Below are 12130 nucleotides of genomic sequence, written 5' to 3' on the forward strand. Positions count from 1 at the left end.
TCCTCATCAACTGGGTTGCCTTGGAGACTGTAAAAAAAACGTCAAGTTCCTCGAGATACACATCTCAGAAGAGCTTTAACAGTCAAACCACACGGACACCGTGGTGAAGTAACAACAGGGACTCTTCAACCTCAGGATTGCTGAAGAAATTCAACCTGTCTCCGAGGACCCTCTCAGTGTTCTACAGTAGCACCATCGAGAGCCTGCTGTCGGGCTGCATCACAGCCTGGTACGGCAACTCCACTGCCGTGGACCGCAAGGACTGCCCCCCCCCCCCTTATCCCGGACTTCCTACCACCCTGCTGCTCCCCTTAAGGACATTTAACCCCCCCAAACGTCAATTTTATCCCGCCAACACCCCAATGAACATTCATCATGCTGAAACCAACAGTAGTTAGCTACCTATCCCCCCCCCCTATCCCTGGTCAAAGGTAGGGAATGATATAGTGAACATACCATGGTCAAAAGTCGTACACTAGCTGTATAGAAATAGGGTGCCACCACCTGATCAAACAATAGAATACTATATATGGAACATAATGTATGGTCGCCAGCAGATCCGACCAGACTGCTTTTACAGCTGCACAACAAATTAGCTGATTGGCTTACACTGCCATTCCAAAAAATGGCTGCAGTGGCTTCTGCTACCTATAGCATGGGGACGAAGCGGCAGTTGTCCATAAAAACTAGCAGTCGTTCAATCTTCTCTACTGTAACAGTTGGGGGTTATAGAGTACCACAGTATGAGTCATAATACCCATAAAACCTAGTGGTCAAAACAGGGAAATGGTTCCAATCGTTTTTTTCCACCTTTCATTTTTCCCCCCCATTGGGGATTTTAGAAACACTTAAAATAAAGGGGCTGTGTTTCATGTAGGTTTACCCTGGTGTGACGTTTTGATAACCGTGTCAATCTCTCTCGGACAAGGTGACTTTTATCAATATATTTGCCTGTATGTAAAATGCTCATGTGGCTATCATGAAGAACTTCAAATACCATGATGATCTGGACGAGACTGACGAATCAAGGCAAAGCTAAGAATCTCTGGATTAACGATCTAATGTTAGCTAAATTTACAATTCTGTTAATAACCGTCTTGTGCAAGATTTACATTGACACAATACCTGTTAGCAAAAGTGTCAGCTTGAGATGAGGCGCAGGAGCATGCTGGGATTTGTAGTTTTGCATGATGTCTACTTTGGCGCTAATTAGCATTTTAGAAATCAGAGTAAATAGAGCTGAATATATTGATAAAAGTCACCTTGTCCGAGAGAGACTGACAAGGTTATCAAAACGTCACGCCAGGGTAAACCTACACAAAACACAACATCCTTCATTTTAAAAGTGTTTCTAAAATTCCCTATGGGGGGGGGGGGGGAATGTTGGAAAAACGATTGGAATCATTTCCTTGTTTAACCGCTAGGTTTTATGGGTATGATGACACCACTGTGGGTCTCTATAAGAACATTTGGAGTACAACTCATTCCTGGATAAGAGGTATGTTTACCGAGCCATATCTCTCACAGCCTCTGCTGGGTCTTAATCTATACAGGAATGCTGTCTGACCTGAGCGTAGCAGTTAGCAAATGGGTCGGCTCTGCTGGCTAACTATGGTTGATGGTGCAATATAAGTCAATATAGTTTGTTACCGTTTAGTCCCCCCACCAAAAAAATAATGTTAACTAAATATTAAATATTACCCGGCTAACGTTAATTGAATGTTTGCTAACTAACTTAGCCAATGGCGTCTCTGTGTGCAGTTCGAAGGAAGTTGCTAACTAGCGTTAGCGCAATGACTGGAAGTCTATGGTAACTGCTAGCACGGTAGTAGATTCCACAGACTTCCAGTCATTAAGCTAGTTAGCATTGTGTCGTGAAACTACCGCTGAACTTCCTTCATACTGTATGCAGAGACATAAAACTGTTATCCATTAGTTAATTTGACTCTGTGGACAGTAGATAAAGGACTTCAATGACAAAATCCAGAAGTATCCGTTTAACGTTACAGCGCTACCATGAGAGCACCCACGTGTACTACGGAACAGGGTGGACTTCAGTCTTGTCAATGCTTGGGGGACGTTTAAACTGCAATCGTGTAATTAAAAAAAAAAAATGAATAATTAACCTGTGACATAAATAGTATATTTACCAATAACAGCTTTATCGTCTTCTCTCTCCTCTTCACAACAAACCAATGTGCAGTTGACGTCCATGTTTGTTGTCAGTCGGGGACCGATATAAAACAATCGGAGAGATATTCACCCCCAGCAAACTGCAGCGCCGTCCTACGGCGAGGAGTGGTACTGCAACTGGTTAACACGGTGAGGACATATGAGTGTAGCGCCACCTACAGAGTCTGGAGTAGGAGGAGGAGAAACTCATCCAGCTCCAGCCATCGCCCCCCCAGGAGAAGACCCTCTTTGGTAACAAAACTACATTTAGATTCATTTAAAGTAGCTACATGGAGTCTTAGCTATTTAGCTGGTGTTGTGTCTGTCCTTGGGGGGGGTTCAACCAGTCGGACAAGGGATTGGTATATTGAGTATGTGACTGTGAGCATTTGGAGTAGCCGTAGCGGTCCATGAAGACTGTCTAGCCGTCGGTAGTCCTCGTTCTGTCCGGTCTAGTGGACTTGATGAACCCCGTTTGTCCACCCTTGACCCGGGAGTAGCACCGACAAAAACAAGGTACCGGTAGCTAACATTAGCAAGCTAGCTAGCTAAATTTTAGCTTTATTTACCTTTTAGTATCATCACGTTTTCATTGTTTCCTCAAGTTATATCAATGTTGCATGCTTTCTAGGGGGGAACTTGACAACTGTTAACGTTAGCAAATCTAGCTAGGTAGTCAGCATTAATAACAGTAGCCATTGTAGCCAAACGAAAAATTACTTCATGAGGTGATGTTTTGTTGTTGGCCTTGGCTGTTATTTTAAACAAAATGTCGGTCACACACGGGGTCATGCTAGCTAGCTACTTCACCGCCATCGCTGTTGTCTTACTGGGTTTTTATTTTTTATTACACAGCCTTTCCCAAAAGTTAGCAAGTAGCTAACTAGCTAGCTAACTAAATATCCAGTTGCTGACTTGCTAGTTAGTTAGTTAGCTTAGCTAGTTAGCAACGATAGTATTCGCCCGACGAGGGCTTGGCTAACAGATGGCAGTAGTTATTTAGTTAGCTAGTTGTCTAGACAAGACTTCTAGACCTCAACAAACTGTACAGTTTCCTTGCCAACAGTTTCCTTGCCAACAGCCTGCCCTTCCTTGCTAACAGTTTCCTTGCCGCCCCCCAACAGTTTCCTTGCTTGTACTTGACTAATGTCTTCACATACTGGCTTTCATTTCACACATTTTAACATATTCTCTTGAATATCGTTACTAGTTCTCACTTTCACTTACCGTGCAATAGCCTATGCTATAACTTCCAACGAGACTTCTATTATCTATTTGTTAATACATTCAACTAATTAATTGTGATAGCAAGTGTAGCTACTGCCCTTCTACAAAATATATTATTCAAAGCATCAACCTATAGTCTACTATAATGTCCCCTCCAGTGACAGTCAATTTTAAAGCTAACTTTTTAATCAAAGGTTTTGTCAGGAAGATTACCTCAAGAGGACCTAATTTTCCTCACATTTATTACACAACAGATTTTTTTTTACAACCCTGTTCCCTCCCTCCCCCCACCTCCCTCTCCCCCCTGTTCCCTCCATACCTTCACCCCCCTCCTCTCCCACCTTCACCCCCCTCCTCTCCCACCTTCACCCCCCTCCTCTCCCATCTTCACCCCCCCCCTCCTCTCCCCACCTTCACCCCCCTCCTCTCCTACCTTCACCCCCCTCCTCTCCCCACCTTCACCTCCCCCTTCCCTCCCCACCTTCACCCCCCCCCCCTCCTCTCCCCACCTTCACCCCCCTCCTCTCCTCACCTTCACCCCCCTCCTCTCCCCACCTTCACCCCCCCCCCTCTCCCCACCTTCACCCCCCCTCTCCCCACCTTCACCCCCCTCCTCTCCCACCTTCACCCCCCTCCTCTCCCCACCTTCACCTCCCCCTTCCCTCCCCACCTTCACCCCCCCCTCCTCTCCCCACCTTCACCCCCCTCCTCTCCCCACCTTCACCCCCCTCCTCTCCCCACCTTCACCCCCCTCCTCTCCCCCATTCCTCCCTTCCCCCTCTCTCGCTCTACCCCCCTCCCGTTCTCTCTCTACCCCCCTCCCTTTCTCTCTCTACCCCCCTCCCTTTCTCTCTCTACCCCCTCCCTTTCTCTCTCTACCCCCCTCCCGTTCTCTCTCTACCCCCCTCCCTTTCTCTCTCTACCCCCCTCCCTTTCTCTCTCTACCCCCCCTCCCTTTCTCTCTCTACCCCCCTCCCTTTCTCTCTCTATCCCCCTCCCGTTCTCTCTCTACCCCCCTCCTCTCCCCACCTTCACCCCCCCCTCTCCCCACCTTCACCCCCCCTCTCCCCACCTTCACCCCCCTCCTCTCCCCACCTTCACCCCCCTCCTCTCCCCCATTCCTCCCTTCCCCTTCTCTCGCCTCCTTCCCCTTTCTCTCTCTCCCCCCTCCCGTTCTCTCTCTACCCCCCTCCCTTTCTCTCTCTACCCCCCTCCCTTTCTCTCTCTACCCCCCTCCCTTTCTCTCTCTACCCCCCTCCCTCTCTCTACCCCCCTCCCTCCCTCTCTCTACCCCCCTCCCGTTCTCTCTACCCCCCTCCCTTTCTCTCTCTACCCCCCTCCCTTTCTCTCTCTACCCCCCTCCCTTTCTCTCTCTACCCCCCTCCCTTTCTCTCTCTACCCCCCTCCCGTTCTCTCTCTACCCCCCTCCCTTTCTCTCTCTACCCCCCTCCCTTTCTCTCTCTACCCCCCTCCCGTTCTCTCTCTACCCCCCTCCCTTTCTCTCCCCCCTCTCTCCTCCTTCCCTGCAGGTCATGGACTTCCCGGGCCACTTCGACCAGGTAATGCAAACAGCTTTATGATTTCTGTCAGTAAATGGGGGGGAAAAAACGCTCTACAAATAAAGTGTATTGTTCATAACAATATAATATAAGAATATATACCATTTATCAGACGCTTTTATCTGAAGCGAATTACTGTCATGAATTCATGCATTTTACATGTGCGCGTGACCGCAGCGGGAATCGAACCCACGACCCGTGCTCTAGCTAGCGACTGAGCCACACATGATTCATATTATTATTATTATTATTATTATTATTATTATTATTATTATTACAGGTCTTCCAGCAGCTGAACTACCAGCGGGTTCACAGCCAGCTGTGTGACTGTGTCATTGTGGTGGGCAGCCGCCATTTTAAGGCCCACCGCTCGGTGCTGGCGGCTTGCAGCACTCACTTCAGAGCCCTGTTTACGGTCGCCCAGGGAGACGCCAGCATGAACATGATACAACTGGACAGCGAGGTGAGGATGACGACGATGAAGGTGGTGATGATTAAGATGAGGATGAGTTTATAACAGGGGTGATGAGGATGATGAGTTAACAGGGGTGATGAGGATGTTTATAACAGGGTTAATAGTTATGACAAGTCTATAACATGGGTAATGAGGATGATGAGTTTGTAACGGGTGATGATTATAATGAGTTTATAACAGGGGTGATGAGGAGGATGAGTCTATAACAGGGGTGATGAGGAGGATGAGTTTATAACGGGGTGATGAGGAGGATGAGTCTACAACAGGGGTGATGAGGATGAGTTAACAGGGGTGATGAGGAGGATGAGTTTATAACAGGGGTGATGAGGAGGATGAGTTTATAACAGGGTTAATAGTTATGACAAGTCTATAACATGGGTAATGAGGATGATGAGTTTGTAACGGGTGATGATGATGACTTTATAACAGGGGTAATGAGGATGATGAGGTTAACAGGGGTGATGATGATGTGTGTGTTACTGCAGGTGGTGACAGCGGAGGCGTTTGCTGCCCTGGTGGACATGATGTACACCTCCACCCTGATGCTAGGAGAGAGCAACGTGATGGACGTGCTGCTAGCTGCCTCTCACCTCCACCTGAACGCCGTAGTCAAGGCCTGTAAGCACTACCTGACCACCCGCACCATGCCCATGTCCCCGCCGGCAGACCACCGGGCCACACAACACCGCCAGCACCAACACACCCACGCAGAACAGCAGAGACACAGGCAGCAGCAGGCAGCCGCCGAGTTAGCCGCTAACGCTAAACTAGCGGCTAACGCTAACCAAGAGGCTAACGCTAACCTAGCGGCTAACGCTGCTACGTCCAGGCTCCAGCGCTCGTTCCTGCTGCAGCAGCTGGGTCTAAGCCTGGTGAGCTCTGCCCTGGGAGGGGTGGAGGAAGATGGGGCTAGGGGTGGTAGCGATGGTGTTAGCATTAGTGGTGTAGTGGAGCATAAAGCTTCCTTCCCCATCCGACGTTTCCACAAGAGAAAACCCTCCCTGAGCTTTAGCCTATCTGAGGACAGGTCCAGGCAGAGGCCCCGCCCCTCCGGACCCCACGAGGATGAGGAAGTGGGACTACTCTCCCCCGACTCCCACAAGACGGGGGAGGAGGCCAGACTGGACGCGACGATCACCGGCCTAGCAGGGGGCGTGTCCCAGGATGACTCCCAGATGCCCAGCCAATCGGACAGCGGACGCTGCGAAGGGGAGGAGCAAGGGATGGTGGAGGAGGAGGGTGTGGGGAAGGAGTCCCTGGATGGAGGGAGTCACCATGGCGATGGGGTGGAGGTGAAGATAACGGAGGAAGAGGAGGAAGTACGGGAGCAACAGGGACAGGTAATGACATTTTACCAGGAAATACTTCATCTGCATCCCAAATGGCCTCTTATTCCCTCCATAGTGGACTACTGTTGACCAGGCCCCATAGTGGACTACTGTTGACCAGGCCCCATAGTGGACTACTGTTGACCAGGCCCCATAGTGGACTACTGTTGACCAGGCCCCATAGTGGACTACTGTTGACCAGGCCCCATAGTGGACTACTGTTGACCAGGCCCCATAGTGGACTACTGTTGACCAGGCCCCATAGTGGACTACTGTTGACCAGGCCCCATAGTGGACTACTGTTGACCAGGCCCCATAGTGGACTACTGTTGACCAGGCCCCATAGTGGACTACTGTTGACCAGGACCCAATAGTGGACTACTGTTGACCAGGACCCAATAGTGGACTACTGTTGACCATGACCCATAGTGGACTACTGTTGACCATGACCCATAGTGGACTACTGTTGACCATGACCCATAGTGGACTACTGTTGACCATGACCCATAGTGGACTACTGTTGACCAGGACCCATAGTGGACTACTGTTGACCAGGACCCATAGTGGACTACTGTTGACCAGGACCCATAGTGGACTACTGTTGACCAGGACCCATAGTGGACTATTGTTGACCAGGACCCATAGTGGACTATTGTTGACCAGGACCCATAGTGGACTATTGTTGACCAGGACCCATAGTGGACTATTGTTGACCAGGACCCATAGTGGACTATTGTTGACCAGGACCCATAGTGGACTATTGTTGACCAGGACCCATAGTGGACTATTGTTGACCAGGACCCATAGTGGACTATTGTTGACCAGGACCCATAGTGGACTACTGTTGACCAGGACCCATAGTGGACTACTGTTGACCAGGGCCCATAGTGGACTACTGTTGACCAGGACCCATAGTGGACTACTGTTGACCAGGGCCCATAGTGGACTACTGTTGACCAGGGACCATAGTGGACTACTGTTGACCAGGGCCCATAGTGGACTACTGTTGACCAGGACCCATAGTGGACTACTGTTGACCAGGGCCCATAGTGGACTACTGTTGACCAGGACCCAATAGTGGACTACTTTAGTCCAGGGCTCATTGCTCAGGTTATAGGGTGCCATTTGGGACGAATACTTCCCCATTTAAAGAGTTAGCTATGTATGAAACAACGGTCTAGCCATAATTCATGCTTTACCTTGGTTAAATAAAGGGTTTAAACCCAACCTTGGATAAAGTAATGGGTCATATCCTGTTGTCCTCCTTCATGTCTGTATCTCTTTTCCTCTCTCTCTTCTCCCCTCTCCTTCTCTCTCCTCCTCTCGCTCTTCTCTCCTTCTCTCTCCTCCTCTCGCTCTTCTCCCCTTCTCTCTCCTCTTCTCCTCTCGCTCCCCTCCTCTCCTCTTCTCCTCCCTCTCCTCTCTCTCCCCTCCTCTCCTCTTCTCCTATCTTCTCCTCTCTCTCCTTCTCCTCTCTCCCCTCTCCTCCTCTCTCTCTTCTCCCCTTCTCTCTTCTTCTCTCTCTCCTCATCTCCTCCTCTCTCCCCTCTTCTCCTATCTTCTCCTCTCTCTTCTCTCCTCCTCTCTCTCCTCCTCTCTCCCCTGCTCTCCTCTTCTCCTATCTTCTCCTCTCTCTCCTCCTCCTCTCCCCTCCTCTCTTTCTCCTCATCTCCTCCTCTCCTCCAGGTGGTGGTGAAGTGTGAGCCTCTGAGCTCCCCAGAGCCAGCTGATGACATCACCATCCAGGGCAGCGACCAGCTGGGACCTGGAGGAGGAAGAGGAGAGGAGGAGAAGGTAGAGCTGAGCCCACAGAGCAGCGACCGTAGTCTCTCCTCCTCTGACCAACAGTTGCTCCAGCCCAGCTCCCAGCTCCTGCTGAAAGGAGGTCTTGGTAGGGAGAGTGGTGCTGGTTTTGGCTGTAGTAACCATCTTGATGGGAAGTCTGGTTTTAGGATTTCTAGCTTCCTCGGCGCCAAGGTGTTTGGAAGCGGGGGGTCGGGGGTCGATGCCGGGGACGACGACCTCAACACGACAACCGGCGAGGCGATGGCAGCGGCACATCGCTTCCTGCTGAGCCCGGAACGCTCTGGGACCGGTAACTCTTCTTCGATGCTCCGTACCGGGTCGGCCAACCACCTGCACCTGCTGGGTGGCGACGGACTCGGTGGATTCTCTACAGACGCTGATTCGCTCTTCCTGCGTCCCCTGCATGACGGGCTGGGAAACCCCAGGGGAGGCGGAGGAGGAGGGTTTCCAGACCCGTTCTCTCTGGACTTCCAGCGCTCCAGCCTGGGCCTGCACTCCCTGGCCCGCGCCTCTACAGGGGTCTCCCTGGGCTTTCCTGGATATCGCCGCATCGCACCTAAAAACGACAACATGGGAGGAGGAGGAGGAGAAGGAGGAGGAGGAACGGGGGTCGTTCTCCAAGACGCCCTGTCTTCCTCCAGTCTTGGGGAAGGGGGACCCTTGCTTCTGAACGGATCGGGAGGGTACGAGTCAGGCCCACCCACCTCCTCCTCCGCCCCCCACCCCCACCCCCAGCTGACCCGTGCCTCAGCAGACGTTCTCTCCAAGTGTAAGAAAGCCCTGTCTGAACACAACGTCCTGGTGGTAGAAGGAGCCAGGAAATACGCTTGTAGAATCTGCTGTAAGACTTTCCTCACTCTGACTGACTGTAAGAAACACATCAGAGTTCACACCGGGGAGAAACCTTACGCCTGCCTCAAGTGCGGCAAACGTTTCAGCCAGTCGTCCCACCTGTACAAACACTCCAAGACTACCTGCCTGCGCTGGCAGAACAGCAACATGGCCAACACACTGATGTAAGGGATAGATGGGATCACTGTAGGGGGGGTGGGGTAAACGGTATCCAGATTTTAATACCTTTATAGCTTCGTTGTGCCGTACCGGAGGCCAAACGGTATTACCGGGCGTTGCGAATTAATGGGAAAAAAAATAAAATTTAAAAAACTAGCCAAATTAGCGGTATGCTAACAAAGTAGTAGGGAATTCCCATAGTGGATGCTAGCTAAATGCTAACGAGTCAAGCGTTTTCAACCTGTACAAACACTCCCAAGACCACCTGTCTACGCTGGTAGAACGGCGACATGCTTTACGATCTGTATGTAGGCTGGCCTGCTAGGTAGGGTCGAGTTGGATTGGGAAAATTCCTGGGAAACTTACCGGAAGTTTTGGGGGTTTTTTTCTCCATAAATTCTGGTTAGAGGACCGTATAGTCACTGCTGTAGTGGAGAACCTCTGGTCTACTCATTAGTCACACACTGTAGCTAAAAAAAACTAAACATTTTCAACTAAAACAACTGTTTCTATTGGACAAATGGGTTCCGTTTGGTTCCTTGTTAAAACACCACTTCTAGGTAGCGTTGAGTTTTTAAAATAATGTCCAGAAAAACTCCCAGGTTTAAATCAGTCTCTGATTTAGAGGAGAACCATGGAGGAAAAACTCCCAGGTTTAAATCAGTCTCTGATTTAGAGGCGAACCATGGAGGAAAAACTCCCAGGTTTAAATCAGTCTCTGATTTAGAGGAGAACCATGGAGGAAAAACTCCCAGGTTTAAATCAGTCTCTGATTTAGAGGCGAACCATGGAGGAAAAACTCCCAGGTTTAAATCAGTCTCTGATTAGAAAGGAAGAGTGGGGGAAATAGCAGTGGAATTGGCTTTGAGGTCCAGTTTAGAATTTGAAGGGTCTATACGGTATCGCCTGTACTCTGTCTAGTGGACTCTAGACTCACTGCCCTTTGACCCTCTACAGCGTAAGCCCTGTCTTTTCCACCGGGAGGACCTTCAGACAAGTCTTCTGAGGCCAGTGGGGAGGCCTAGAACAACACCGATATGTTGGTGTAAGTCTCTCACCTTTCCACAGATTAGTGTGTAGGCCAAACTGTCGGGACGCTACCAGACAGAAGTTGGCAGATCTGCTTTTCCCGACTTCAGACGGGTCCCAAGACGCTCGTTGGGTCAAACCGTTCGGGGAAACAAACACCGCTCGAGCTCTTTCGCTGCAGGATGCAGAAGTGCGACATCGGCGGATGTGGTGGATTGATACAAAACAACAGATCTGTAGCTTAAACGGACAGATTTTTATGGGGATTATTTTTATTATTATTATTATTATTATGCTAATTAGATAGAATGGTTCATTTCCTCACAGCTAGAAACACACACTTACAGTAGTGTGTAGAAACTATGGGTGTCCCCAGCGGGAATCCAACCCACAACCCTGATGTTACAAGTGCCATGTTCTACCAACTGAGCCAAAACAGGACCGTTTGATAGAGGCGATCGCTTTAGAAAATGGAGTCTCTTTAGGAGGGGTGGACTCCCAACTTCCTCATGGAACCCTGTTGTTTTCCTATTGGAACCCTGTTCGGAACGTTTCTGAAACAGGACTTCAGATTCAGAACTGTCCTGAAGCTGAAACCTGGTTTGGGAGATTCAGAACTGTCCTGAAGCTGAAACCTGGTTTGGGAGATTCAGAACTGTCCTGAAGCTGAAACCTGGCTTGGGAGATTCAGAACTGTCCTGAAGCTGAAACCTGGCTAGGGGAGATTCAGAACTGTCCTGAAGCTGAAACCTGGCTTGGGAGATTCAGAACTGTCCTGAAGTTGAACCTGGCTAGGGGAGGTTCAGAACTGTCCTGAAGCTGAAACCTGGCTAGGGGAGGTTCAGAACTGTCCTGAAGCTGAAACCTGGCTAGGGGAGATTCAGAACTGTCCTGAAGCTGAAACCTGGCTAGGGGAGATTCAGAACAGTCCTGAAGCTGAAACCTGGCTAGGGGAGATTCAGAACAGTCCTGAAGCTGAAACCTGGCTAGGGGAGATTCAGAACAGTCCTGAAGCTGAAACCTGGTTTGGGAGATTCAGAACTGTCCTGAAGCTGAAACCTGGCTAGGGAGATTCAGAACTGTCCTGAAGCTGAAACCTGGCTAGGGAGATTCAGAACTGTCCTGAAGCTGAAACCTGGCTAGGGGAGATTCAGAACTGTCCTGAAGCTGAAACCTGGCTAGGGAGATTCAGAACTGTCCTGAAGCTGAAACCTGGCTAGGGAGATTCAGAACTGTCCTGAAGCTGAAACCTGGCTAGGGGAGATTCAGAACAGTCCTGAAGCTGAAACCTGGCTAGGGGAGATTCAGAACTGTCCTGAAGCTGAAACCTGGCTAGGGGAGATTCAGAACTGTCCTGAAGCTGAAACCTGGCTAGGGGAGATTCAGAACTGTCCTGAAGCTGAAACCTGGCTAGGGAGATTCAGAACTGTCCTGAAGCTGAAACCTGGCTAGGGGAGATTCAGAACTCTCCTGAAGCTGAAACCTGGCTAGGGGAGATTCAGAACTCTCCTGAAGCTAAAACC

At 50.0% G+C, this 12130-nt stretch overlaps 2 protein-coding genes across 4 annotated transcripts in view; one reads left to right on the plus strand and one right to left on the minus strand.

Moving 5' to 3' along the window:
- Positions 1-2283, minus strand: part of LOC123742396 (DNA-directed RNA polymerase I subunit RPA49) — a 28766-nt gene extending 26483 nt beyond the window's left edge. For both annotated transcript variants that reach the window (XM_082973850.1, XM_082973849.1), the window contains exon 1: positions 2151-2283. In XM_082973850.1, coding sequence (XP_082829976.1) covers positions 2151-2214 — 64 coding nt within the window. In that variant the 5' untranslated portion in view covers positions 2215-2283. The remainder of the gene's footprint in view (positions 1-2150) is intronic.
- Positions 2284-2309: 26 nt separating this feature from the next.
- LOC123744256 (zinc finger and BTB domain-containing protein 5) lies at positions 2310-11387 on the plus strand. Of its 2 annotated transcripts, none has more exons than XM_082973848.1 (5): positions 2310-2424; positions 4929-4958; positions 5239-5421; positions 5919-6773; positions 8448-11387. In XM_082973848.1, exons 2-5 carry the CDS (start codon positions 4932-4934, stop codon positions 9585-9587), a joined length of 2205 nt encoding a protein of 734 aa, XP_082829974.1. In that variant the 5' UTR covers positions 2310-2424; positions 4929-4931; the 3' UTR covers positions 9588-11387. The 2 variants fall into 2 exon arrangements, with proteins under 2 accessions (XP_082829974.1, XP_082829973.1); XM_082973847.1 differs by having other exon boundaries at positions 2311-2688.
- The last annotated feature ends 743 nt before the right edge of the window (positions 11388-12130 follow it).

The sequence above is a fragment of the Salmo salar genome, chromosome 04 (assembly GCF_965601325.2).
Source record: "Salmo salar chromosome 04, fSalSal1, whole genome shotgun sequence".
NCBI lineage: Eukaryota > Metazoa > Chordata > Actinopteri > Salmoniformes > Salmonidae > Salmo > Salmo salar.